The sequence below is a fragment of the Thermobia domestica genome, chromosome 5 (genome assembly GCF_964235325.1).
Source record: "Thermobia domestica chromosome 5, izTheDome1.hap1.1, whole genome shotgun sequence".
Taxonomy (NCBI): domain Eukaryota; kingdom Metazoa; phylum Arthropoda; class Insecta; order Zygentoma; family Lepismatidae; genus Thermobia; species Thermobia domestica.
This window is the reverse complement of record NC_137458.1, coordinates 60,414,323-60,442,160: the sequence shown is the minus strand read 5'-3', so window position 1 is coordinate 60,442,160 and position 27,838 is coordinate 60,414,323. Positions and strand designations below refer to the sequence as shown.

General features: G+C 32.3%; 1 protein-coding gene across 2 annotated transcripts in view; it reads right to left on the bottom strand.

Moving 5' to 3' along the window:
* Positions 1–55: 55 nt before the first annotated feature.
* Plc21C (Phospholipase C at 21C) overlaps positions 56–27,838 on the bottom strand; it is a 131,120-nt gene continuing 103,337 nt past the window's right edge. Inside the window, exons 23-25 of one of the 2 annotated variants that reach the window (XM_081758703.1) lie at positions 26,691–26,835; positions 21,864–22,107; positions 56–18,902 (exon numbers count right to left, since the gene is read on the bottom strand). In XM_081758703.1, coding sequence (XP_081614829.1) covers positions 21,907–22,107; positions 26,691–26,835 — 346 coding nt within the window. In that variant the 3' untranslated portion in view covers positions 56–18,902; positions 21,864–21,906. The remainder of the gene's footprint in view (positions 18,903–21,863; positions 22,108–26,690; positions 26,836–27,838) is intronic. The other variant, XM_081758704.1, reaches the window with a different exon arrangement.

The window sequence follows — 27,838 nt, the reverse complement described above, 5'->3', positions numbered from 1 at the left end:
GTTTTCATTATGCCTGAAATGTACAAATAAATAAACAAACAAATAATAACACAACTAATTTTTATATCGTATATTTTCACAGAGGAATTATTCAGTACAGTTCAGTATTTTTCTACCAGTTTTCAATGGACATTGAGTATACACTTATCAGATCTGTAAATCGAAAAAAAAAATCCTTTTCTAGAATTTATATGCACTTACGGTAAAACATGGGGAGAACAATTTTATTCTTTTCTTCATTTTAAAAGACATGAACACTGGACAATTTTGAACAGTACACTATCTGCACCTATTCTACTTCTCAAAGTTTCACATTATTATTGTACAACATAGCAAATACATACTGATATGACACTTCAATAAAAGCTATTCAAAGTTCATTTTTGCATGGAAAGACAACTGTTTATCCTACATTTATAACAATAGCAAACTTACTTGACTTTCACTGCTACAGCATTTTATATATATATATTTATAGTAATATATTTTTCTCGAGAATAAATAGTAAAATTATGTTACATTGCAGCGATATTTTGATAAGAAAACAAACTGCACAATTGTCAGCTTTAACGGGGTTATATATTTTATATATATATAAAAATTTGTAAGAAAATACAGAAGTAATTTTTTTTGTTTCTAAGTTTTCTTCTTCGCAACAGTTTCTTGTCGTTTCATTAAAACAATTTATTACCAAGGTACGTATGAAATATATATTTTAAATATATATATATATATATATTATATGTTTTGAAAAGAAAAATACTTTTCAGAAAGAGGTGGCGAGAAAAAATGTTAATACCTTATTTCTCTTAAACAGCTCTCATTTGGGGTCAATATGGCAGTTTTACCAGTCTACGACTGAGTTCAAGACTCAGAACTTATTTACAACGATTGTCCTTGAAAGTCCCTCTTGCAACTAATTGCACCACTTTTAACAAAGAAACCTGCACCCAATGAAGGCAGCAAATAGGAAAAAATATAACAGTTGGCGAGCGTTAACTACTAGAATTACTATGATGAATAGATGAAAACTTATTAGCTTTTTCACTTTTGTACGTTGCGACCGATTTATGATAAACTCAAACTGTATAGGTTCTACTGTTAAATACGTACGAATAGATAAATGGCACACATTTATGATTTATCAAATTATCTTAAGGTATTCAGATAAAGTGGGAAATAAATACAACATGAATACACAGTACGTATTTGATATTTCAAATTCCTTGTGCGTTACTTTTCTCGCAGTAGAACAAGAAAGTATGCTATAAAGAAATTTTGAAGACATAGCCAATATTTTTTAATCAAAATGAATCTATCTGAATAAAATCAAGACATTTTAGAATTTATTCCTTGCATAGTGTTATTGAAATGCAGGATTAAATTACACACAAAAATCTTTACACTAAATATTAATAAATGGTCAATAGAATGTTAAGTTTGCATAATTACGATTACTTCAAAATATATTCTTCGAATTCAGAAGGTGGAAAAATAACTCTTTTAATATACGGCATATAACATGATGCCACATAGTTAACGAATCTAAGACATTAAGTTACAAACTGAACCAAACTATACCATACTTGCATTACTCATGATTGGGTCATTTTAGATTGACAAATAAATTAGTAATTTTCCATGGAACGAAGAATTTACAGGTATGTGAATACAACGACTATTACGAAAGAAAACTAGAAGAAAATGTGTATTATTGCTATTATGTTTTATAAGAGTATAGATGAGTCTATATACATAGACGAGGTGTAATTTAAAGAATCATAACTTACTTATTAAAAACTTTCAAGTTATGTGTGAAAACTTTCCGACAATTTAACCATACATCTTTACTTATGAAATATGCATGAAACAACACAAACAACGCATGCCATTTATACACTATGCCAGCATACAATACTACAGGCGAAAATAATAAACAGCTTACTGACCTGAATACATTTTAAAGTCGTATACATAAAAAGGCAACAACTACAAAGAATCAAAGAAACAAAAGACGGAAAATATTACACACCTGAATATTCAGAAAACAAGGCAACAACCATTCGACTTTCACAGATTCCCTCGATTGGCTACAAGGCTTGTTCAAAAGAGCTAAATGCAAGAAAAACTTCAAAATTTAGGGACGGAAAGCAATCCAGCATATCTCGGCACAAAAAAGACAGCCAAATTAGACACCCTATTAAAAGACGAAATTATGGAAAATTTACTTTCATATTTATTCATGAGATAGGCGCTATCAAAATTTATTTTCATGTTCGAATGTAGATTTCTTGTGATGTTATTAGTTATTCTTACAAACACTTGTATAAATTCTTTAGTATTTGAATAAAATTCCAGTATTTACATTTGACATATAATTTTGAAGTCCATAAATTGCAAAAATCAACTTTAATAAATATTTTAAAGAAGTTGCGAATACAAAATTTTTATTGGCAAAAAAATGTGCAATTGATCAAGACAAATCACAAAACGTACACAATTTGTGTGAGTCTAACTAAATTAAGAAATTAGCACCTCCAAGAATCTGCATCTCGAACCTGTACAAGGAATTTCTATCTTCTGTCAAACATTCAAAACTTTCGTATTTGATAATGAAAATTTCACGTAAAAAATTCAGATCGAGACAGATAGTCAAGCAATACATTAAATAAGTATAGAAAGAATGAAACGAGAATTTTACTAAGGATAGAAAGATAACTGCAAAGTGATTGCAGTAATATAATTTCTTTTCTAACACCCACTCATATGACGGGTACTTTCTCTAATATAAAAACTCTGAAACTAGTTATACAGCATACTGTTACTTATATATAGTTCACCAAACAAATACCGTCCTACAGTGAGAACAGTGCTTCTTTTTTTATTCTCTTATGAAAAAAGATTAATCCATTTTTATGTATATCAATTCTATTGTGCTGCTTTAGTCTGATATAGTTTCTTGATATCTTTTGAAGAAACCGCAGAATAATTCAAATATATAAAAAGTTCTTTCCGTTATATAAGTTATCCATTCCAACCACTGAGATAGATGGTGGATCAGGGAAGGGAAATATTTCTTTATGTCAAGCGTGGTTAGAAAATAATAAATATTTACATAATAGTTAGTAACTAGATATCTGAGAATGTTTTTCTTTCTCGTTTTTTTAAGAGAAAATTTCACGAAGCAACAAAATGCATAATATCTCAATTTCTAGTAATAAAGGCAGAAATATGACAGAGTACCAATTGATAGAGTTAATTACTTTTATTTTTTTTTCTTTCGAAATTAATGTGATAGCTACAAGTAATTTAGAGGAAAATGCTGTACAGCAAAAGTTCACGATCTTAGTACTTCCATAATATCACCTCCGTTAAAAAAATTGTTTTGCAAGCAATATGAGCAAAACAATTTAGGTATTTTTAATATATACTTTTTTTTTTGAATCGCTCAGCACAAAAATACACATTCACAATTACACACAAATTAGAACGCTTTTCAAAACACGTAACTACTTATTTTCTTTCTTTACAACAGTATTTACATTAACTTACAGTCATTAACATCATCAATACGAAGTAAATTTCGCAAATACATAAAAGAAGCACAAGTCTATATTATTTTATTTTAAATGTTTTTTCTGTTATAATAAAAATCTGCAAAATCTGGAGGGCAAACGATAAAACGATTAGCTTATTTAGAGAGACCCTTCACCAACCTAATGGATTATCTTTTTGAATATACACCTTCCTTCTGGCATTTTCGTATTTGTGCATAAGTGAACGAAGATTAAAACATTTGATTGTCGTTTAATATAAAAATGCCACAAAGACAGCCTAAATTCTTTAAGAATACCCATTATATTCATTGGAGAGGACACAATCAAAACATCTGCTAAATTTATTTGTAATAGCTTGCCCCCCATTTTGCTTCCATTCGTGTTGTGAATAACATTTTTTTTAAACCCTTGTGCTTGTATTGTCTTTTAGCTTTCTCTGTAATTACAATTTTACCTGACACGTAAACTTGTTAGTTATTATTATTATTTATCAATCATCAACAACAACGGAGATGCATATATATATAAATGAACATGTTTCTCTTTTCTTAGCATAGTTAAGATATCCCCTTTATTACCAACAAATCAGCCCATTTCCACACCATTTCATTTCATTGTTAAAATTTTGAGTGTTCGCTTTTACAATACAATATTTGCTTCTATTCTCAGAACAAATAATGTAATTAAAACGATCTAATTCTTATTTCATTGCAATTTGTGACATGACAATATTTATACGGACAGTTACTTTTTTTAATTTCTTTACGCTAACACTTCTTGACATGTACCGTACAGTTTTCACAATCTGCTTTCTTATTCTATTACGACATTTTCCTATTAAAAACCCAACAGAAAAATTTCAAGGAACTATTTAGCATAAAATAGAACAAACAGTCTTACAAGCAATCGAACGTTTCGTTAAATACTACGTTTGGGCACAAAACATTAAAATGTTTCCTAAACTTTGTATATTCGACTGAAAATGTTGAAGTTTATAATCAATAGTTGCTGTTTTTTTCTTTCTCTTTTATCTCATTTTTCTACTTATGTTTATACAAAATAATTTAATGATTATCCATTGTGAATGAATTTAAGTAATTAATTCATTATATAGTCGTAATAATGGATGTTCTAGACACTTGACTTTAGAAACATTTTATCATTATAAAATAAATTTTACAATAATGCATTTGATTTTCTAGTTTGTTACCGCTTTGAGTTTCTAGATTTTGAAAAAGAAAAGTACATGATTTACAAAAGATCAATAAGGCAAATTACAATGGGCATTTACAAAACGAAGTTACAGAGAATGAAATAGAATTCAACAGGTTTTTAACGTTCTGGTTTCCTATTACTTTGCGTATGCTCAAGGCTGTCGAGTTTCAACAGAATTATTGAAAAAAAAAATATATATATATATGTATTTGCTACAACCTGTTTTAAACTTTTCAGCTAATTACACAAAAACACCCTATGCTATATTCATCTCCTTATCTTAGCTTCAAAGATTAAATTTTGTATTTTAAACAGTGATGACCACTATACATTACAAACATTTTCTGTAATTCAAATTTTTTATTGACAAAATTATATGAACAGATAATAGACAATACATCTATATGCCATTCTGAAGAAAGATAGAAGAATGGAGGATATGAAAAATTTGTTTTTGATCAAAAGATTGAAAAAATAGAAGTATATTAAAGAACAATATATGTATGCTAAAAAGTATACTGTGTTTAATATTGTATTCTAAAGGTATACAAAGCTCCACGTGCCTAAGCGATTAGCGTACGCATCCTTGGCGTGGGAGACCTAGGTTCGATTCCCGGTGGGAGCTCATGTGGTTCGAATCATATGTTAAGCTGTACGTCCACGTCTCATACGAGTATAGCCTCGCTGCTGAATGCGACGCTAACTCAAAAATTAAATGGAAGTTATACATACACAAAACTACTTATAAAATAAATATATTAAGTTTTGCGATGGAATTTAGGATGTCACATCATAGACAAAAAAGAAAGAAGAAAAAGCTATGGCAGAGTTAAATCTCCAATATGATAAACTTTCTGTCAAGCTAGACGATGCAACGTATGAATAACGTAGAAGGTACCTAAGGCCGTTTAGATTAATCATATTTTTCATCATATATTGTTTTAAAAAGTCTACTAAACTGAAAATTAAGTGTCTGCTATGTTGAGTTGTACGGAATTTCGAAGTTACATGTAACATTTCATGCAATGTTCAATTTCCATCCAATATTATTTCAGAGAAAACAAGTGAAAAATGTATCACTAGTATATTCATTGAGTATCACTTGGATTAAAACATCCAGTCCCATTACGTTCATCGGCACTGATACAAAATTATAATAAGTAGTGGCTGTCATGTAACGAAAACAAAGCTCATGAGAATAGTATTTATATGCTCAGAGCATCTAAAGTATACTCAGCGATTTCACACAGAATAATTAAGTTCCAAAGGCCAACATAGCTTTGTTCTTTTTCTGTTGACGTGCAGGGATATAGAAGGGCCTCTCTATTTATACATGAGGGATTTTTTTTCAACCTCCCTTAACCGACATACTCTGACATTGAGCAGCGAGCATAAAAACATATAGAGTGCAATCGAAGCCCCGCCAAGTGTGTATTACGTGATGTAGGCTTGAGGCGAGGACTTTATAAGGATAGCTGTATGCACAAGCGATGCAGAGTTTAAATGACTTACCGACATTCACGACGAAAGAGGCCAACAGTGGAAACCTGTGGCGGCTGACAATGCGTGAAAAGCTTTTATAATATTTAATCATTCTATTAGGTACAAATATTCACAGCAAACAAAGAACTTTTATTGAAAACTTTTGGATAGTTCAAGAAGGTACGGAAATTAAGTGACTAATAATCATTTGATTGCACAGGATCTATGGCACATAATTCGTAGTGTAGAAAAATTTTCAGGTTGCGTAAACCGCAAGAATTAATTAGAAGGCTATCTAAATTGTGTAATTACATGTTTATTGGTATGTAAATGCTATCCTCAGTTAAAGGATGTTCTCACACTGATTATGAAAAAATTATGCTGCCTACGAAAATGAATACTTGTAGTTCACTTGAACAGAATAATTGTAATAGTTTCGATAAATAGTTGTAAAGTATCATTTATGTAATGCTATCAGCGCTTGTTGAAGGTAGGGTTATTACTCCATTCCGCAATAGCAAGAAATACATTTTACCTAATATTGGGAAATTACCAAACTAATGCACAGAGCTTGTAAACAGAAGGATGCAAAAAAGATGGATAGTTTGAGAGTGTATTAAATACGAACAGTTTCCGAAATAAATAACAAGTTGGAACGTATAGTTTACCTTTAAGTGGTTGTGTCTGTATGTTTGCACACTCAAGAAAGCTATGCAAATACTTCACCTAGTAAAAAAATGCTGCAATCTTTCTATAGTGAATTTTTTTTGAAAGAAAGTTTCATTTAGCAGAGTTGTGTATAATGCGAATAAAGCGTAGATTCGTACAAATTCATTACAGAGCTTCCTGTAGTTTTGCACATGCTTAAGTAGAAATTCCTTTGTTCAATACAGTGAGTAGTACGTAAATTCTTTTAACTCTATCAGAACCAAGTGTAGCCTTTAGCTCGGAGTTGGAGTTTTGAGTTTCGCGTCTCTTTCAGCAGCGAGGCTATGAGATGCGATTCTATAGCTTAACGTGGGATCCGCTGGGAATCGAACCCGGTCTCCAATGCTAAAGGCACATACGCTAACCGCTTAGCCACAAAGTAGCTCGCTTTAGCTCGAAAAGGCTCTGGTCAGTTCGATTGTGCACGTTCAACCTACCGATGCGTGGTAAGTGCATCGACTACCGACGCTATTACCGGTATGACAAGATTTTTTCTTTCTTTCTTTTTTCAGCCTGTCGTCCGATATTACACTTAAGTAGTTTCTAACTGCCTCACGATGCTTGATTAACTAAGGAATGAAATCCCGAATTACGCGCAGGTTATACAAAATATTATAGCTGGAATAGTCATCATACCTAATTATGTGACATCTTGAACACAGTCTAGTATCTTGAGTCAAACACCTCCTAGTGATCAGTCCTTTATATATGTTTATCATGGAGTTACTCATTATCGCATTACACAATAAGTGTAAGTTAGGAATGCATAAGTGAAATCTGATGATAAAAAATTTCTCTTTAACAGAAAGAAAAAGCGATTGTCAACAGACTAAATTTCCAACATGACCTTTAATTTACTATTGAAATCACCAATCACAAAAAGCCAATCAAGATGACAGCCTCATACCAAGTATAGTACATTCAGGTTCAATAAATAAATACCAGCAATCTCTATACCCTTACCTAAACATAGGATTGCGTAGCACAAATTACTACATTCAAATTCTGATTTAGTGTCCTACTATTGTATCAACGTAATGAGACTTATAGTTCTGAGAACAAATGCAGTTTTTTCTTTAACTTTTTAACTCGAAATACTGTAAATCAACAACGTTCCACTCTGTCAAGAAAAATAAGTTTTTGTTTCTTTTTTGTGCCTTTCTTTTAAAAACATAATAATTGTGCATCTGAAGAGTATTTCACGAGCGAAGTATCACCCGTTTGTTGTTGTTTGTACAAATGTATCAAGGTCAGAGATAGTTAATAACGCTTTAGATGATTCAGACACTAATCAGCACGCCAAAAGTCACAGCACAGTGATTGTCTGACTGCACTAAATAATACTATCTGTGTTTTATAACAAGGATATATCAGTTGTTAACATTTATCCACAAATTTAATACAAGACAATCAATGAAACACTTTCTTATGTGATTTCATGGTTTTGAAGATTCAAAGTTTTACATATTTATTCCTTCATTTATTATCACTTATGCTGCTTATACCCTATCCAATTCACTGACCTGGAAAGTTTAGAATTCTACATATTAATAGTTCTATTTCGAATTCTCAAATCCTCAATTAGTTTTAATATCTCCAAGTGTTGATCAATACAAATCTGTTTTTTATTTATTTATTTATTTAGTTTTGAGTACTATCGGTTATATTTTAATAATGACTTTAGATCGGAAAACAACTCTAAGCTGTTTTAAGAATACGAGAGTTTATAGTAAGACTATTCATGGCTTTGGATTGATTGTTTTAACAAAAGAGACACTGACCAAAGCTTAAAACCCACTTTATTTTAAATTATAATTTGTAACTGTTTCGGATATCTAGCATATCCTTCTTCAGACACTATCGAAAATAAATGAAAATACAGACATTACAGTTACAAATTATAATTTAAAATAAAGTGGGTTTTAAGCTTTGGTCAGTCTCTCTTTTGTTAAAAGAGAGTTTATAGTTAAGAAATCAATATGCTACAAACAGTGCTCATTATACAGTTAAAACTATGGTGTCTATGCTTCCCTCGAATAGTCCAAGTCCAAGGTATAGAACAAACCCTGATAGAACCATTGGTATACTGGTATATCATTATCACTGTTTCTGTAAATATTGAATATCATAATTTGAAAACAAACAATTCTTAACAATTGTATGCAACATCTACCGTTGACAAATCTACTTCATTTTGTTTCCTGGTCCAAGAACAGTTCAATATATTTTTCTTTTATTTAATCATCCATATAATGCAAATCCTACATTGGCGTTTCTCAATCTAGGGGTCGCGAAATAATGTGAAAAATATAAATTAGGCGGAAAATTATATATTTTAAAGACTATTTTGACAATAATATGACATATTTTTATTTCATAAGTATTGTTAAATAAAGCAAAGATACTGCAAAAGATTTTAACCAAAATCGGAAATTACTTAGGGACCAATGACAAGAGGGTGAGATAAAAGGAGGTCGTGATACGAAATAGGTTGAGAAAGCATGAACTACGCGTTTACAATAACACGGAACAAAAACAATCTTATTAAGATATTGAGAGTATCTTCAGATTCACACTGTAGTGCATGCAAACATTATCTCATGATTTATCAAATTGAAAATCATTAACTGTAGACATACTATACATATATACTGGAATAAAGAACTTTCGAGGCAGGAATCAAAAATTAACTACCGGACAATAATGCAAATATAAACAAACACAGTAAAAACAAAGGTACATTATATCTTCTGTTAAACCGACATCAGATAGGAAGGGAAGAAGGGAGAAAAAAAAAAAAAAGTAACAGGCATCTACGGGGTGTCAGTTTGAAATGCAAGGTCGTGATTAAGTTTTTAATATTCTTCGGTTAAGTAATATTTTCTAATATATTATATAGTGTGTTTCGGGAGTAAACCGACGAACTTTGCATAGGTGTTTAGGAAGTAAATATAAGAAAGAAATTTCTCTGCGACTTTGGTCGAAAACTCTCAATTACGGAAATGAGACCAATTTAAGATAATTACTACAAGTGGCTACACTGAATACAGCCGACATGATTGCATACGTTCAGGACATCAATATAAGGTCGGAAACGTGGTAATTAGTGGAACTGGTAATAGAATGGCAACATTGAATAAAACAACTGTCAAACGTCATATTACAGAATTTACTGTAGGGCTCTATGATGAAATGAAAAAACTTACAACCACCCTTTGTCACTTCGCAACAATGTGTAACAAGTGAAATAGTCTGAACAATGAAAACAATACTTCTAGACCAAGAGAACAACAACATAAAAACTATCTATCTTAAATTGATCCTATCCTTATAATTAGACATTTCCGACTAAAGTTGCACAAAAACTTTTTTTCTGTATTGAGGGGTCCTGAACACGTATACGAAGTTTATCGTTTTTTTTTTTTTTTTTTTTTTTTTATTTATTTCTTAACACATGTATATTAGAAACTGATCTAACTCATTTTGTTGATGGTTTTGCGTCAGTAGTAAAGTATCTGAAATGATATGCTTAACGTCACTCAATTATGTTCTGCAGGCTAAATGACAAACATAATAAATAGTAAAGTGAATGAATACGAAAAAAATGACGCAATGAAGCTACTGAGAGGAAATGGGAGAATCCTAAACGACACGGACATAATGGCCATTACTACATCACATGGCTTGGAACCAAATCAAAGGTTAACGCTCTTCCACTGAGCCACATGTCTCCAGCAACAAACTAATTTATCTTTCAAATCAGTGTTCGTACACAAGAGAAGTTTCCAGGAAAGAAGTATCTAATATCAATATTAATAAACAAAACTATGTTCAGTTTCCAAAACTGTACAACATAGGGAGGTGGCAAAATTTATAAGTTTTACTGTATTTGGTTTATTTGCATTGAGATTAAAAATGTAGAATCTTTTAAAATCTAAAGAAAAAATAAAATGATTATGGTCTTGTATTAAATTTGTGAAACTAATTACGAAACGTGAAACTGACAATCCTTATATACATCCTTCTACTTCGATCACAATAAACATTAAAATGTATTCTGTGCATTTTTTTTTTTTTTATCGTTTTATTTTTGACAAACACTTCATTTCACAAAATTTTGCATAGAAAAATGAAACGACAGACGGCAAACTTAATATATCAGCTGAATAAACGAATTATCACTAACTACAGAATCTGAATTAAAAGCACAATATTAAGACGATCAACCGCATAAAAGTCCATTTTAATTTCCACAAATCAACGAACAGAAACAAATTAAAATTCTATTTTATGTCTCGCAGCATTGGATACTTAACTTTTTACGTATATTGAAAAGATTTTAATCAATAATATTCTAACGGCTATCTTCTTTCTTAACGTGTGCTTAAAAATGCAATAACATGATGACAGATAACAACGATCGCTTTAAAACAATTAGGCAACATTTACGAAATTTCTTTAATTTGCGCAGAACTTATCTTCTGGCAAACTCATAAAAAAAATTCCTGAGCTGATATACAATATAACAAGAAAATAGCTTATAATGCAACGAAGCGTACTATGTTATTTATATTATAGTTTCAAATCTCTTAATATTGCTGAGAATAACCAATCCTGTTGACACCCTTACATAGTAATTAATATCAGTATTGTAATAAGTGTTTAATTTTCTACGTAGCTACTCTTTGACATCATGTGACTCAGACAGGAGGCTTTTTTCCAACAATTTATATCATGGCACTGAAATGATATACTGGGTTAGAACATAATTTCATAGCGTTTACATTGTAACGGAACTTTAAAAGAAAAATAATTTTAGTAACGGTTTATAGCCCTAGTTTCGATCTATCAGTTTTTTTCTTTCTTAAGTTACACTAAGAATTACAGCCAAGTGGAAAGAACCGAATATTACCAACATATACTCCTGTTTTGCGCTTAATTGCAAACTCAGCAAGGCATAGGCGGCTAGAAACATTTGTTATATATGCGAGAACCTAATTAAAGAAGTACGGTATAGTAAGTAATTTTATTGTTTCTGGGAGAAGAAATTTGATGTAAGCGATCTCGCATGCAAACAATGAAAGTGTGACTCTGTCCACAACAACTGATCTACAATGATCCACATTAATCAACTACAGATTTGGTCAATGTGATGGGCTGCGACCATTTAACTATCGTTCATCTTACAGTAAATGGAAAAGGTTCACAACGTGGGAGCACGAAATTTCCTAGTTTTCGAAAGAAAGAAAAAAAAAAGTATGTTGTTACTTTTGCTTTGCTTGCTTGTCATCGCTTTTTGCTTGTCAAGAGATATCAACCTTGTTCTGTGGAGTACCACTTTTTTCCTATTTATTACCTAGACGGAGAATAGCTTCAAAATTTGCTTGACAAGGTTTTTGACATACGATTCTCGGATTCTTTTACGCATCCAACTGAAAAACTGTCGGGCCGCTCGGAAACAGAAGTAAACAACCAGGAAGATTTAATTCATTAGTAGTGTTTTTTTTCCTTTCTTCGAAAATTACCACAAAATTATGTACTAACCCAGCATGTTAACACAACATATTTCTACTGTACAACTACTAAAAACTCGGCCTTTGTAACTGCAATGTGATCTTAACACAAAGATAAAGTTACATTATTAGGCAAAATAAATGGCATGAATTATATAATATCATTAACAGGTTTTTATCAACCATAATTATTCATCTTTTAAATAAAGAATTATTTAAAAGTAACAGTAATCACGAGAATTATTTAACATTTGCATATTACTTATCTGAAATTATCACAATAAATTTAATTTTGTAGGGATTTAAAAATAAATTCTCAACGACACTACATGACAGTAGAAATACAATAGGAAAGAAAACTTAAAAGTTTTTTGTATAGGTAGAGATACGCTAAGTTATGAGAAGACTTATTTCTTAAAAAGAATAAGAACAACCTTGACACACTACTTCCAATAATTTTTTTCCTATACAACTTAATATATCTATCTTGTTTGTATAATATATTATACAATATATTGGCAAATAAAAACATTATTACGAAGATTTTTCAAGGTTATAAATTGTACTACTTGGATCTTATGTCAGGAACTCATACATTACTTAAGGTTACGTAATTATTCTTAATGACGTATGATCACACTTTTGTTTTCAAATAATGCATTCAGTACATTTACAAATGAACCAAATATTGCGTGCATGATCTAAAGAAGACGCTGAAAAAAAAAAAAAAATTAAGAATAAAAAATTGCTTTCAGATTTGGAATCAAATCAGATCTCTCGCAAATACGTAATCCGTCAAGCAGAAACTTAAGAAAAGCACCTTTGGATACCTGAATTAGTTTCTTCAGGGTAACATTACAAAGTCTTTCCTCATTCAATTATACAACTTGAAGCAAAAACTTTCAGTACTGCTTTTATATTTGTTTTAAATACGCTAGTAACCAGAATATTCATTTCAATTATTTATTACGGCTGATATCGAGTGTTACAGTATAACTATTACAGTACACTGCCTAACTTGTATGGAATACGCAGTTTTCAAGCTATAGTATTTACTTAAATCAAAACTTAGCATGACAGCAACAACTAAACGTAAAAAATGAGTATAGTGTAAACCCATTTAATTATTATTTAAAAATTTGATGCCGAGACGCTTTCTTATATTTTCAACGAACGTAACCACGCTTCCATACCGAAAACCAATAAGGACCATATCATACTACATTCCGTCATCCATACATAAAGAAGTGGAATTTCAAGGATAATAGTAATTTCAGACGAGAATAACAAAGTTCAAAACAAAGATCAATTTTCAACACAGCCTCACTGAATTTAAATGTAAGATTTAGTATTGTCACCACTACATTTCAGTGTTACGTCCAAATGTCTTAATATATATATATATATATATATATATATATATATATATATATATATATATATAACGAGAATAATTCGATTTTTGTCTGTTAGGAATTTTTTCCCTTAATTCCTTTAATCTGCAATGAATATTTGTGCTTTCTCATTTACGTGAACTCAAAATGAATTACTTCACAGGCCTTAATAGAAACGAAAGCGTGCAAACTGCAATAAACCCTACGAGTAACACAAAAAAACCATAAAGTGAACCACTATGCACAAGCCGAGCGGTGGCTTGGCTGCCTGAAGCCTGGTATCACTATGTGTACAGCAATAATTTGGTGCTAATATGTGATTTTATGATGAAACCCTGTGCCACAAAGGGCTACAAGCATTCGTCACGCTATATTCTCAGCTTACAAGATACTGTCAATATTTCATGGAGGCAACTTATCGATTTCTCAAATTGTTAACAACTTTATGGGCTTAGTATGGGCTGTAGTAGTGTAATTAGCAAGGCTTCTACCTACCAACCGGACGGTCGATCCCCGGTGGGAACAATATTTATCATCTTGTTCTATCCTCATCCAGGGCCGGTGCGGTGGGTGATTTTTTTTCAGGGTTTGTAACATCAACGAGGTGAACAATTATTACAAGAAACTGTGCAGAAGCATTAAAGCAAGGTACCATACATATGGTAGCAAGCTTCACCGTATACTTGATCGAAATCGAAACGACATTAGCTTATGTTCAAGTTAGGAGGGTATTTTTTGTTTAGATAAAGGAGCTTTACCTTAATAATAATAATAATAATAATAATAATAATAATAAAAGTAACATCAATAAATCAGATTGACTGCCATGTATTCCGTCCCCTTCCCGTCTTACGATGGGATGAAAATGTGAGAGGGGATAGGGAGCGGCGAAATATTTCTCCCCTAGGGTGTCAAATTATTTAGAGTCGGCCCTGTTCTCATCCGGGGTTCACCCAGCCTACGCCAAATGTATACCTGAGAAGTCAAGTCGCCGGAAGCACCGTGTTGACACCGAGATTTTGAAAGGATGACGCCTTACCTGTGCACTGCTCGAGGGTCACATAGCTTTCTAAAATGGCACGGGGGAATGACTTACTAGTAAATATAACTGATATAATTCTCTACTGTACTGCACTCTCTTGAGGATAAACAGCATCCTCGCCTTCTGTACAAGAAACCTGAGTTAGACCCTCAATATGTGATCATGTGTTCGGATTCCACCTAAAACTGCTGTCGTCTTATTAGGCTAGGTACTAAATAGGATGTAATATTCCAAATAAACGAACACAGTCTGCTGAATCATACATTTCAAAACATACTACAGCCGTTAATTACATAACTGATATGCTACACTGTATGATGTATTTTCAGGAATACTTGATACGTCTGCGAGATTTTGAGATCTCATTTAAATTATAAATCATAAAATTATCTTCTTAACCAACCATATACACTGAAATTACTTATCGCGGAGATTAGCACAGGCTCTGATTCTTCAATTCTAAAATGTTATTAGCATGCAACGGGGGGGAAAAAAAATGTTCCAAGATTGACTCAACTGATCGATCTCATTAACCTGAACAAAACGATATGGGCAGATAGTTTTCGAGAAAATTTTGTTTTCTGTAATCCTAAAAACTGACGCTGTACGATATCCACGCCATCTCTTAAGATGAAATTAATGATAAAGTATACTCTGATCAAAATTTTCATAATGACACTAGCAAGTGATAGTACATAGTATAGTTTATGAAGCTCAAAATTATGATTAACTTTTAAACTTCAATTCTTGTTAACATGAGGTACTCTTTGTTAAGGAAACGTATAAAAGTCGGACAATATAATATAAAGAAAAACCGAAAAGTCGAACGACAGGATGTTAATTTTTATTTGTAACCAAAACTACTTGACGTAATAGTGCATTTGAGTGAGGGACTGAGCCGCTCCAACGCCATCTTTCAGCGACCAACTGAACTAGAGACGAGCAAGTGGTCAGTGTGCTGCGTCGCCCTGTCACTAACCGGTTTATCGGAGACTTTCTAGATCTAGTGGCAGTCACGTCTTTCATTCACGTGACTCTCCAGTTTGCCTCACGACGCTAGGCGGACGCCGAAAATTGGGAAGCGAATCCAGGACCACGTGAATGTGAATCCAACACTCTAATCATTAGACTGCGGTGTCCCCCCAATTTTTATTTTTAGTTTTTTTATTCTTAGGGTAAAAAAAAAATCAAACCTTGTTTAACAAAGAACAGAAAAAAAAAGACACTGGAAAGATTGTACTAGATACGTCGAATCGTTAGATCGTATATCACTATTTTTACCAATACTTTTGTCGGTTCACTTTCCAAATTTAATTTTACAGAACTTCCAGTTTCAAGGAACGTAAATATTGATGGCAAACGAGAATTTTCTATCTAAATCTGACCCTATAAAAACAAATTACCAACAATTTAAAAAGAGCTTAAAAAAAATAGTTCTCGGTTGTAAATAATGACTAGGCGTTTCATTTGTACTATCGTATATTGATCATCCTTGGCCCGATTATATTTTAAAAAAAGTCCGATTATTCTTTTAAAACGACAGACACTGAGGCTGTAACGGTGACAATCAACTTAAATTAGCACTATTTCTCTTAAGGTCAACTACCACAACAAACAACCGGAGCGAATGTAAAACACTTAATAGGCTGTAAGCATCAGTCCTTTCAGTTTTCGAATAATCTGAGTCTGATTTCCTGAATCTTTCATCTTTACAGTACATGCTGTCAATATTTCTCTCTTGACATGTCACGTGTGCCATAAAAACCTATAATTTGTTCGAATCAAATCTTTTAAAAACACATCTCACGTGATAATTTGAGCTTTTTTTCTTTACGATACAACCCACTCCATTATCAGTCTGATACTACAATTGGAAAATATCGAATTTTTCAATAGTTGTTCGTAACAATGCCATACATACTTGATATCTATCTTTACCCTGAAACTTCGAGAAAGAATTTATATTAACTTCTTACAAATATATTTAAGTATATCTCTTATTTGATTCCTATTTTAGTGCCTTCAAGGAACAAAATCTTTACGTAACAATTATGCTACACTACTTCATCATTAAATATAGGCATCCACTCAATCCATTATATCTAGGCATACATACATACATACATATGTAATATATTTATTTATATATATATATAACAAAACAATCGTAAACGAATTAAAATCATATGGAAATTTTAGCAACTAACAGTCAAAAAACACCGAAATTCTATAATAATACAAAAGTAAAGATATACACTGCGTGCAACATCTAAAAGTGAAAATTTACCAAGAGACAACAATTAAAATACATTCATTTAGAATTATTTTTCCACAGTCCTATTTAAACACAGCAGCAACAACAATGAACAACACATACCACTTTGAATTCATGAACAACATTTTTCAGAGGTAACATACACTAGAAACCACGAGAAGTATAATGATAGGACAGATTTCACTTTATATAATATTTATATTTAAATATATATATATGTATTTACGATATTTTTTATCTAACACGATAAAAAAAAATCAAATGACATCTGGAGAAAAAAATTATCTATACAATAATAATCATAATAATAGTAATAATTATAATTATCAATTATATTAAAAATATACTTTGAACTTGCTATCTTTGGGCGAACTAGGCCAACAGAGTATAATGCGGAAAATGAATGAATTCAGAATAAACTGTCACTCATTGTTAAATATATATATATATTTATATGAAGTGTGGAAAACAGATGATCAGAAAGTTCTGATTTTGTTTTGTAGTAGTATTTCACAAGTGGAAACATATCACAGCACTTTTACACTTCTCACCTTCACTTTTGAGCAGACCACATAAATTAAACTCTTGCTGTGCAGTACGAGAATACTGCTAGTACTGGGAAAATACCGAAACTGTCTTCTAATGGATGCATATATTATGCATATGTATGTTTGTGTTTTTGTTATGTGTGTGTGTTTGTGTATGATTTTTTTTTTTTTTTTTTGATAACTTAAGATCAGAAAACAATGTTCTTAAAAGTTCATTTTCTTTATCTTTTTACAATTAAAGACATTCATTCATTTCTTCCTTTCCTTACTGAGGCAAATTCACACTGTACACAGAGAGGGAAGGGATAATTTAAAAGACTGGGAGAGGGAGGGAACATTGGAAGAAATTTATATTGATCACAGCCTACCCTTCTATCTTCACATTTGCAGTGCAGTACAAAATTACTAAATTTGACTAAAATCAAACATATCATATTCATACTACATAATATTAAAGTACATACTTCACATACAACTGATATGTACTAGGAAAACCTGTGCAATCCATTAAGAATAAATAACGCTAAAATTCAGTCTCAAAAAAACTATCAAGCATATAAAATTAATTACATCCTATAAGTTTTATTCAATAAATCAATAAAAAGAACGTGCATTAAAAATAATAATAAGAATTTGAATATAGATCATGGCACTTCTGAAAATCAATTACCGTAGAAAAACTAAGTTATTAAACACTCTACTTGTAATTATGTTCAACTTAAAAGCGAGATAAAAATATTTTGTAAAAAATCAGGTCTATGACATAGCAAGTAAAATGCACTTTTTTTTTCTTTTTTCAAAACAAGCCATTTTGAATATACATTTGTGAATCAAATATCTTGTTTATACACATACATACATACGTACAAATATATATGTAACGGGGGAAAAAAGATACAGCTGCACTGCATGGAAGACATACCAACAGACAAAGCACAACACGTGGCGACATATATATATATATTCCTAGATGTTTACAAAATTTTTATCACATCCAGAGTATAAAATCAGTACCAATGTGAAACTTAGCCAAGTAAGTTCCATTGATGTTGCATACACAGTTAACTCGTGTACTAATACTGATCACAATTTGAATGTGCTCAACAACACATCTTCCACCAAATACTCGAGTCTTCCTTCTGCTGCTCTTCCTCACCATCGCAATCATCTGTCAACATAATGAAACAAATACACGTTAATTTTAAAATATTTCTATTACAAATGATAATGCTTTACCTATGTGTTGCGTCTTCTCATCTGAAAAAGCTGCAAATTTCGCTGACTTGCCTAAATTCATAAATTGTTATATATATACACAGAGGTTGTTAATGAACTGTACCGAAAAGCTGTAAAAGGAGATTCTTCACATCAAAATAAAGTTCATACGGACCTGTGATGGAGTGGAAAAGCTACATTTCAACATGCGTTATTTAGAACTCGAGGGCGGTCCATATCAGCGTAAAAGAAGTCACACATATGCCATTCAAAAATGCATTCTTCAACAAGGGATTCCCTAGAGGACGTAACTCCCAGAAAGATCGCCAGCACTACGGTTCTTCGTGTTTAGAATAAGGCGTGCTGCGATGTTTTGTTTCAAGTTGATAGGTCAAAAGAAGTCAAATACACTGTGTAACAAGCATTGGAGCATGGGATACTGGAGATCTGCTTCAATTAGAGGAAATAACATGAGCTGTCCTCGCAAAATTGAAGAAGTGAATTGCATTTTGAGTATGTCGTAGCCTTAATACGATTGAACTTCTTTTGTTATTATTATAAACGAGTAAGTTTGTTACTCTATATATGAAACAGAAATTTTGGCAACACCATAAAACAGCTTCTTCCTCCAACTTTACGAACCTCCAAATGCAGCATAAATAGTTTTTCTGCCTATGCTCCCAAATGAGACTTTAGTTTCTGAAAATTGGAAACGATAACTGTGTGTGACAAAATTGTTGAAAGTAGTTCTGTCAATTCTACAAATCGCGAAACTATAGTAGCATTGAAGAACCTACCATGTTCTTCATTTAAATTGAAACTGGAAAAAGTAATATTCCAGACTTAAAAAGAAAAAAAAAGTTTTTCTTTTTAAAATAAGTTTTATTTTTCGAACTCGCATCTCGAAGCAGATTACAATAAAAATACATTGGGAAAGAAGTGTCCTTTTTATCCCTTGAGAGGTTGAAAGTTAGTTTAACAGTCTTTTTGTATATACAAAACGTAAAGAAAATGTAGGAAAGTACTTTCGGAGGTGATTACTTTTAAGTAAACATGACTCAAAAAGTCTTAGTTACGATCTAATTGAAGCTGAAAATTTCAAAAACGCTGTAACAAAGAGAGTATTAACAGCTATCACTCACAGAACAGATACATCATATGATTCTAAATTCATTTGTGCCAAAATATTTGGAAATTGGACGTTACATAGGTGATTCTGAATCTTCATTTCTACGATCAATGAATGATCTCACTTTCTTTAGCGATTTTTGTGCACATGGCTATTTAATTTAAATTTCTTCCTATTTTTTATGTTTACATATATATATTGTAATATTTTATGTGATGTCGTAAACAAGCAGTTTTACGCTTTAATGTTTACAAACAACACCACATGGTTTAACAAAAAAATCTTTCGTCAGAGGAACCTATAATCACATGCAAACAACAGCTTTTAGCCCCTCCCATGGAGCAAAAAACAACATTGGAGCAGCAGCGCCACCGCCACCCAAAAGGACCCTATAAATTAAACAAAAACAACTCAACACCAATTCTCTAATAACTTTCCTCTAGTTTGCTACAAAATTTTTGGAGTAACCTAACTCCAGGCCTCTAGTCTGCTACGGGACTACGCCTATCTTATCTCCTAGCTTAGCCTGCTACGGGGCTTTGTTGGCAATTTAACCTGCCTTTACTTGCTACGGAACATTGGTTCCTTAACTCCACTTCTCTTAGCCTGCTACGGGGCTCTATTAAAAATCCTGTTTGCGACCACTCGGTCAAAAACTACCTTTTACTTACCTTTTTAAATAAAAACCAAATTGTATAGTATTTTTATACAAATACTCTTATAATAAATTTTTATAATAAAACTAGTAATAAAAATCAATTCCAAACACTCTTTTTATTAACTGCTCTACCTCTTCCTTATATATAAAACAAAAATACACAAAATTTTACAATATATTCTGTTAATATTATTGAAGTTTAAAGTTTACTATACTCGTTTAAGACTTTTGGAATTGTCGAAGCAATTCGGAATTCATATACAATGTAGCGGCTTCCATTTGTTTGTTTAAGTGTCACCGTACATGTGAATAGTTAGCATATGTGATCACAGACTATATTCTACGCTGAGGCACGTAATTCTCGCGTTACTGAACTAGTATTATCAAGCAACTGGTAAAGTATTTGACTTCAGACAGAAAACGAGTTTCTAGGAAGGAAGAAATAATGGCGATAATGGCAACTAATTTATTGACCGCACTCCATTGAAAGCAGTCAAGATTTTCTTTTTTGGTATAAGAACTCATATTTAGAAACAATTCACCACACTTCCTTCAAAACTCTGTACGAAACAACCAATAGGAATACTGCAACAATTTACAATCATAACACCGTATATTTCTGAATCTAATACGTCTTCCATACTTTTAACAAAGAATTACAAAAAATACATCTACACCACATACTAGATTATTTTCAGAACATACTATGAAACTACACTAAAAATCAAAGCAGACAAGATCTCTCTTAGTCTTCCTCACCGAAAGAGACTTATGAGTCTGCGAATGTTCAAGGTGAATGTAAGCAAGAACAGTGGTATACGCAAGGAAAAGATTTCGGGGCTTAACACTTCTCTTGAGCATGATATGGAAAAATAAACATTTACTATATTAGAACACATACAAAATTCACGCTTGTCGTAAAAGATGTGAGATTCAGTGCTTGGACCTCCTTGAAGTTCTGGGTACGCCACTGGGTGAGGATGAGTGTAATGATACAGCTTAATGAAAGCTAGTGATTCTGTTCAGCAAAGAAAAACTCCACATTATACGTCTCTAAAGCAAGCGGCAACCTAGTTTTGGAATCAGAAATATACATGGTACTAACATAAATTATTAAACAGGCTTACACTCTAAATTACCTGTGACTTCCTTTTGATCCTCCTGCAGATGTCACTGAACAGCATTGTCCCCAGTTGCACTGGATGTTGATGGAGACTGTGAATTTTCTACGGGTGGACTTGAAGCTGCTATTATTTGACTATCCTCACCCGACTTATTAGACGTTGATGGCAACTGAGACTCTTCACCTGTCGCATTTGACGGTAACTGTACTTTCCCTTGATCATAATCTTTGGTAATATGTCCATAGCTCTGAATGAAAAATGAGAAAAAAAATAAATATATTTGGTTCAGGAATCCAGAATAAATTACAGAAGGAGACATGATATGTCAATGCGCGGCATGAAGGCCTAGACCAGTGATTCCCAAAATATTTCAGAATTGCGGATCCAATTTCTAGTTTGAACGCAACGTATGGACCCCACACCTTTATATTTTAGTATCTGCGTAGTAGTTGAAAGGTATGCAACAATATTAACAATAATTAATTTTTTATTTATATTATGCATACAGATGCAGGTTACACATGCAGATTATACATATAGGTGGCCCATTTCATTATTTAAAATTTTAAGATGTAAATAACGCAACAGACCTTCTAAATTTGATCTACGAACACCTAGGATCCGCGGACCACAAATTGGGAAAACTGACCTAGACGATAAACTGATAGAAATACTATGAAGTCTTTCCAACTTGAAGTTGTCTTTATTTATTTTTCGATAACAAGAACAACAGAGTACAAGTCCAACGTCAAGATATTTGTTGATATCTTGTTATTATGTACTTGTAAGTATTTAGTGAGGATTAAAAATAGTGTTGCAACAATTTATTTTGTGAAAACAAATAAGGGAAAGCATGTTGGACATATCTACATGTGGCTCATGCACTCTCCTTGACACTTCAGATTTTGTACAATAACTTACATCAGCAGCTGAAAGATCTCTCGGTATTCCTCCAGAGATCAAGGTAGAAAAATGTTATAGTTTTCGAAACATGAAAGAGGTAAACTGAAATAATTTTCTGAGAAAAGTAACATTTGGCGCAAGTGATCTTAGGTAGTTAGTACGTGTTGCGACGAATAGTGTCCAAAGTGGTGATAACCTACAGAGTTCGCCGCAAAGATAAATCAGCGAACTGTATTAGTGGATGGAAGAAGAGTTTCAATAGCAGGGAATATTCATCACCGAAAAGGATTGCAACTAAGGACCGTAGAGCGAATGCAGCAAAAGTGGCTGCGAAACTTAATCAGTACCTGGAACAGCGCCAAATAACACGCAACAACCAGTGCCGTGTTTATGTATGGTGGACTCCCAAAGAAGAGAAAGACTCTTTCTCTGGAACATGATGGCGGCGGTAATACTGTGGGTTACGGTCTCCTTTATTCCATGGGTCTTATGATTACGCTTACAGGGTACAATGTTGCTCGTGGTTATATGGGAACTTTTGGTGATCACCAGTATGATCCAGATGATGTTTACACCCAATTCCGCTTTTTGAACATAATAACGCGTTAAATAACACTGTTGGAGCTCTAAGGCGTAATTTTACGAACATTAGAATTAAGTACATTACTTTCCCTGGCCTGCTCAATCCCTAGACCTAAACACTGAACACCAAGAGTCAGTTATGGAGTTAGAATCCGGATCAGATAAGCCCCTCCATCCTCGCTAACGAAACTGAGTGCTATACTGCATGAAGAATGGTACAACCTTCCTCAGGAACCAATTTATGACATGCACGAATTAATTCCACGATTAATTACAAATGTTCTGTAAACTAACAATGGTCTTACGCAGGAGGTTTTCAAACTGTGCGGCGCGCCACCCTGGGGAGGCGCCGAAGGTTGTCAGGGGAGACGCGAGTACCTTTAAAAGAAAGACCCTACAAAGGAACATATTTATAATGCAACACCATACTTAAAGTGTGCACCCTTCTTCTTTAGTAATACATACTGGACTAGGCCTTTCTATCACCTCTGTTCCACATTGATGACCCTTTCACCTTTGGCTTAAATCTGTATATTGCTTGTTAGATGGCCACTAACGGTCTTCTACTTTATATCTGTAGAACAGTGTCTTCGGAATTTCGCGTTAAGCCATGTTAGCTGAATTTTTCTTTCTCTTCTAAAGTACTACTGCCATTCATGAATAGTCTTACTTCCCATTGACTTTGTTCCACATTTAAATGTGCCGGGTTTTATTATTTAAATTCCCTCTTTGCTCGTATTTTCATTTTAACATACATATCTGACTTAACACAATTTATAATTATTAACACCGGCTAATACCATTAGAAGGAGTAGTCAGCGTATACAATGTAGATCATCTACTTTAATAAGATATTTCTATTAATGAAACATAGTTTATTGTAGTGATAGTCTTTCTTTTAGGGATACATGTATTTATGTTGTTGGCAAATTTCATTTTTGACAGGGGAGGTGCGTTCAGATTTTGGTTGTTGAGGGAAGCCTCAACTGCAAAAAGTTTGAAAACCCCTGGTCTTACGCCATATTAAGAGCTAAGTATTATGTTCTTCAGATGTTTTCATTATTTAAAAAAATCGGTGTATATATGTATACAAATCCTTAAAATTGATTAGAATCTCCTCCGTGACAATATGTTTATAGAGATAAGTAGTAAAAACAATTAATTGGTGCTCGAGTGAAAAAAAAAAAACGCGTAATTATATTTGAATACTTTAATGGGATATTATGCAATAAAAAATTATGAAACTTGATATATGTATAAGATTTTGTGCATGATGCATGTGTAAGAATATTCCAACTGTATTCCATATTTTCAGTATATAAAAATGAAAACAAATTTTCGTGTTTTTTGGAATGCGTATGAACCTTGAAAGAAGTGGAGTTGCAATTCGTTACTATACGGATCGACGATTTAATAGTAACAAAAATAATGTATAATTCAAATTAATTGCGAATCCAAAGAATATTGTTATAATTTAAAAAAAATACTTTTCGTAATACAGTTTTTATACGTTTATTTTCAAAACGCTATATCTCATCTCACTGACAGTTTGTTTTTTAACATACACTATTCTTAATCAGAATTTTAAAAAAACCTACAAAAATATTTCGTATGCATCTTGAAACGTATTATCAATCCAAGGCACGCACGCGACAATGTATTATAGAGGTTTCTTTTAGGGTAGAGCTAAAGATGGTACACGGGAATTTGATCTTTTATTATAAAAGTTTTCCTCTTGAATACAAAATATTACAAATAAGTACAAGTTTCTCTAATATTTAGGAGGTTTGTTGGTAAGGTTTAAAGGAATCCAATGACCACGTGTCTTAGGGTATATTGGATAAGTGCCTCTCAATGACCGAGCGTCTTAGAGAGAAAATAAAGAAGCTCAATGACCGAGCGTCTTAGAGAGAAAGCAAAGGAACTCAATGGCCAGGCGTCTTAGAGAGTTGGTGGTTTGATCAACCGGGCAAGATTAATGTCTTTTGTGGTGTACTCTCCTCTTTTATCTTAAAATGTCGGGTATCTTCGTTGATCTCCGTCATTTACCGACCGTTGGCGATGGTGGACGATGTCCTCCTCGTGGATGTCGTTTGTAGAGTGTTTACATTTACCACGTGTGAAAACACGTGGAACGTTACAATATTTATAAATATTGTATGACTCGTTCTTCGAGAATTAGAAAACTAGTACTAATTTTTTTGTGTCTTTCGTAAGAGTTTGAAGATAGCAACGAAACAGTTTTTGAAACATTACAAATTAGGATTGGGAAAACTTTAGGTTTGGGAATGCTAAATCAGCAGTAAAGCCCTCGACTCTCCGAAGAATCCAATCTTCCAACGAATTACACTTCCTACAGTTCAAATATGTGTGAGATTCTAACTTAATTGTAATAAAAAACTTTCGAATGAAGTAACGTTTAAATTCTTTGCTATTAGGATATACAGTAGCACTTCTATTGGAACAAAACGCAAACTTCAACTTTACAAAATTTACTTTTACCAGCGACAGTAGTAACATTATAAGGCATAGCTGTAAACCTTTTGCTTGTTTATAAATAATCCGACTAGTTTAATTTATAATCTTATGGTATTTTTTCTTATTTCTTTTTACGTTGCAAGTATGGCTGTAAGTAACCAAGTGTATTAATAATGCTAGTTAACTAAACGAAATTGATTAATACTTGAAGTTCCTGAAATGTGAATATATATATATATGTCAAATCTGTTATTGTTATATGTAATTTTGCTTTTTGAAATTCACAACGATTTTGTCCCAAACTCTCTTCAACGTCTTACTTCTATAAAATCGATCCTTTATTATTTTTATTTATTTATTTTTTAAGTGTCTGTATTCAAAGGACTAAAAGTTGAGAATCATATTCTAAGCTAGGGTGGTCAACTCGGTGTAAGATTTTTGTATAGTTAAAAAATCATGATTTACTCACTCCAAAGCCAGTTACTAGACTATCGTTAACGTTCTTAGTAATAAATAGTACATATTATTTGTGAATATGAAGACTTAAGTTTATCCAGGCTATTCCAGATGACAAGCTACGCTATGCTTTCAAAGGAAGTAAGCACATCCCCGAGATGTATAATTTAAGCTCTACTAATACTATTTTTAACAATGCATTCTAAACAGTTACAATATTTACATTACATATGACTCATAACATTACTGGCTGCAATATTACTTGCAAGAACAGTATCATTAATAAAACATAATTATCATTATAGATGTAAAACAAGAAAAAAAGACTTTAAAATCGGGAGAGTACAACAAGTAACCATTCAAATGGTGAAGAGAAAGATGCAGAACTTGCAAAGCTAATACGAAATTTACCTTCATTTTTTCTTCTTCCAATTGCGCTCTTAATTCATCGTACTGACCAATTAGTTCTTCTCTTTTCTTCTCATATAATTTTCTCAACTGCAATCTTTCTTTCACACCTCTCTCGATCATACTTGTATTAACTTCACGTTTTATTCTGAAAACAACAAAGAAATGTTATAATTCAAAATCTGCTAAATTTCTAATGACACATTTCATTGTTATCAGAAGCTATCTCGTATTTCTCAGGGAAGAAAACAGTTTTAAATTTAAAATTAATAATAAGAAAAAAGTCATGCAATGAACTTTTTTTTTTTCAGCCTGGTTAAGGTGCGTGATTGTATTATCAATTAAGCGAAATACATCAATCAAATGTAGTCATATTTGCCTCAGAGCTTTATTTCAAGGAAACAAACAAACGAACAAATTATCCTGTGTATGTAGAGATGTTAAGTATACGGGCTTTCTAAAGATCTTGTCTTCAACTTAAGTTTACGGGCTTTTTAAAGTTCTCGTTTTCAACAAAACTGTGAACAACTTTTACCTTATCATTATCTCCTTAACCATACAAATATTGCATTGATCTAAAATACTTTTGGTTTCAAAGGAAAATACTGATCCTGAGAACCGCTGAAGCTTTCACCAAATTACAACGAAACACTGAGGAAGTAATGAATGAAAAAAAAGCCCTTTCGAAAGTATATGGTTAATTTATATAATACAAAACAACAACTAGAATTATAATTTATGCTAGGAATTTAACTTGCTACTTAATGTAATTAACTATAAGTTACCTCAAAATGTATCTATAACTCATAATGATATTACGAATTATTATTGAAGACTATATTTAAATATCGTATTTACGCTATTCTAAGACGCACTTTTTTGTTGATTTTTTTGCCTCCAAGTTCAAGGTGCGTCTTACATTTGAGTTATGGAAATTTACGCCATCTTAGATGAAGGTTTGCCAAAAATTGCTAATCCCGTTAGACACAATTCTGTAAAGAATGTGTATTTTGTGTGAACGAACAGAATGCAGAACTAAAATAGTGCATTTTACGCGAAATGATACCGATAATGGATTGTTATAAAACTGACGCAAGCAAGTGTTGTACCGTAATTACATTAGAAAAGAAAACAAGTACCAGCAGATGCAC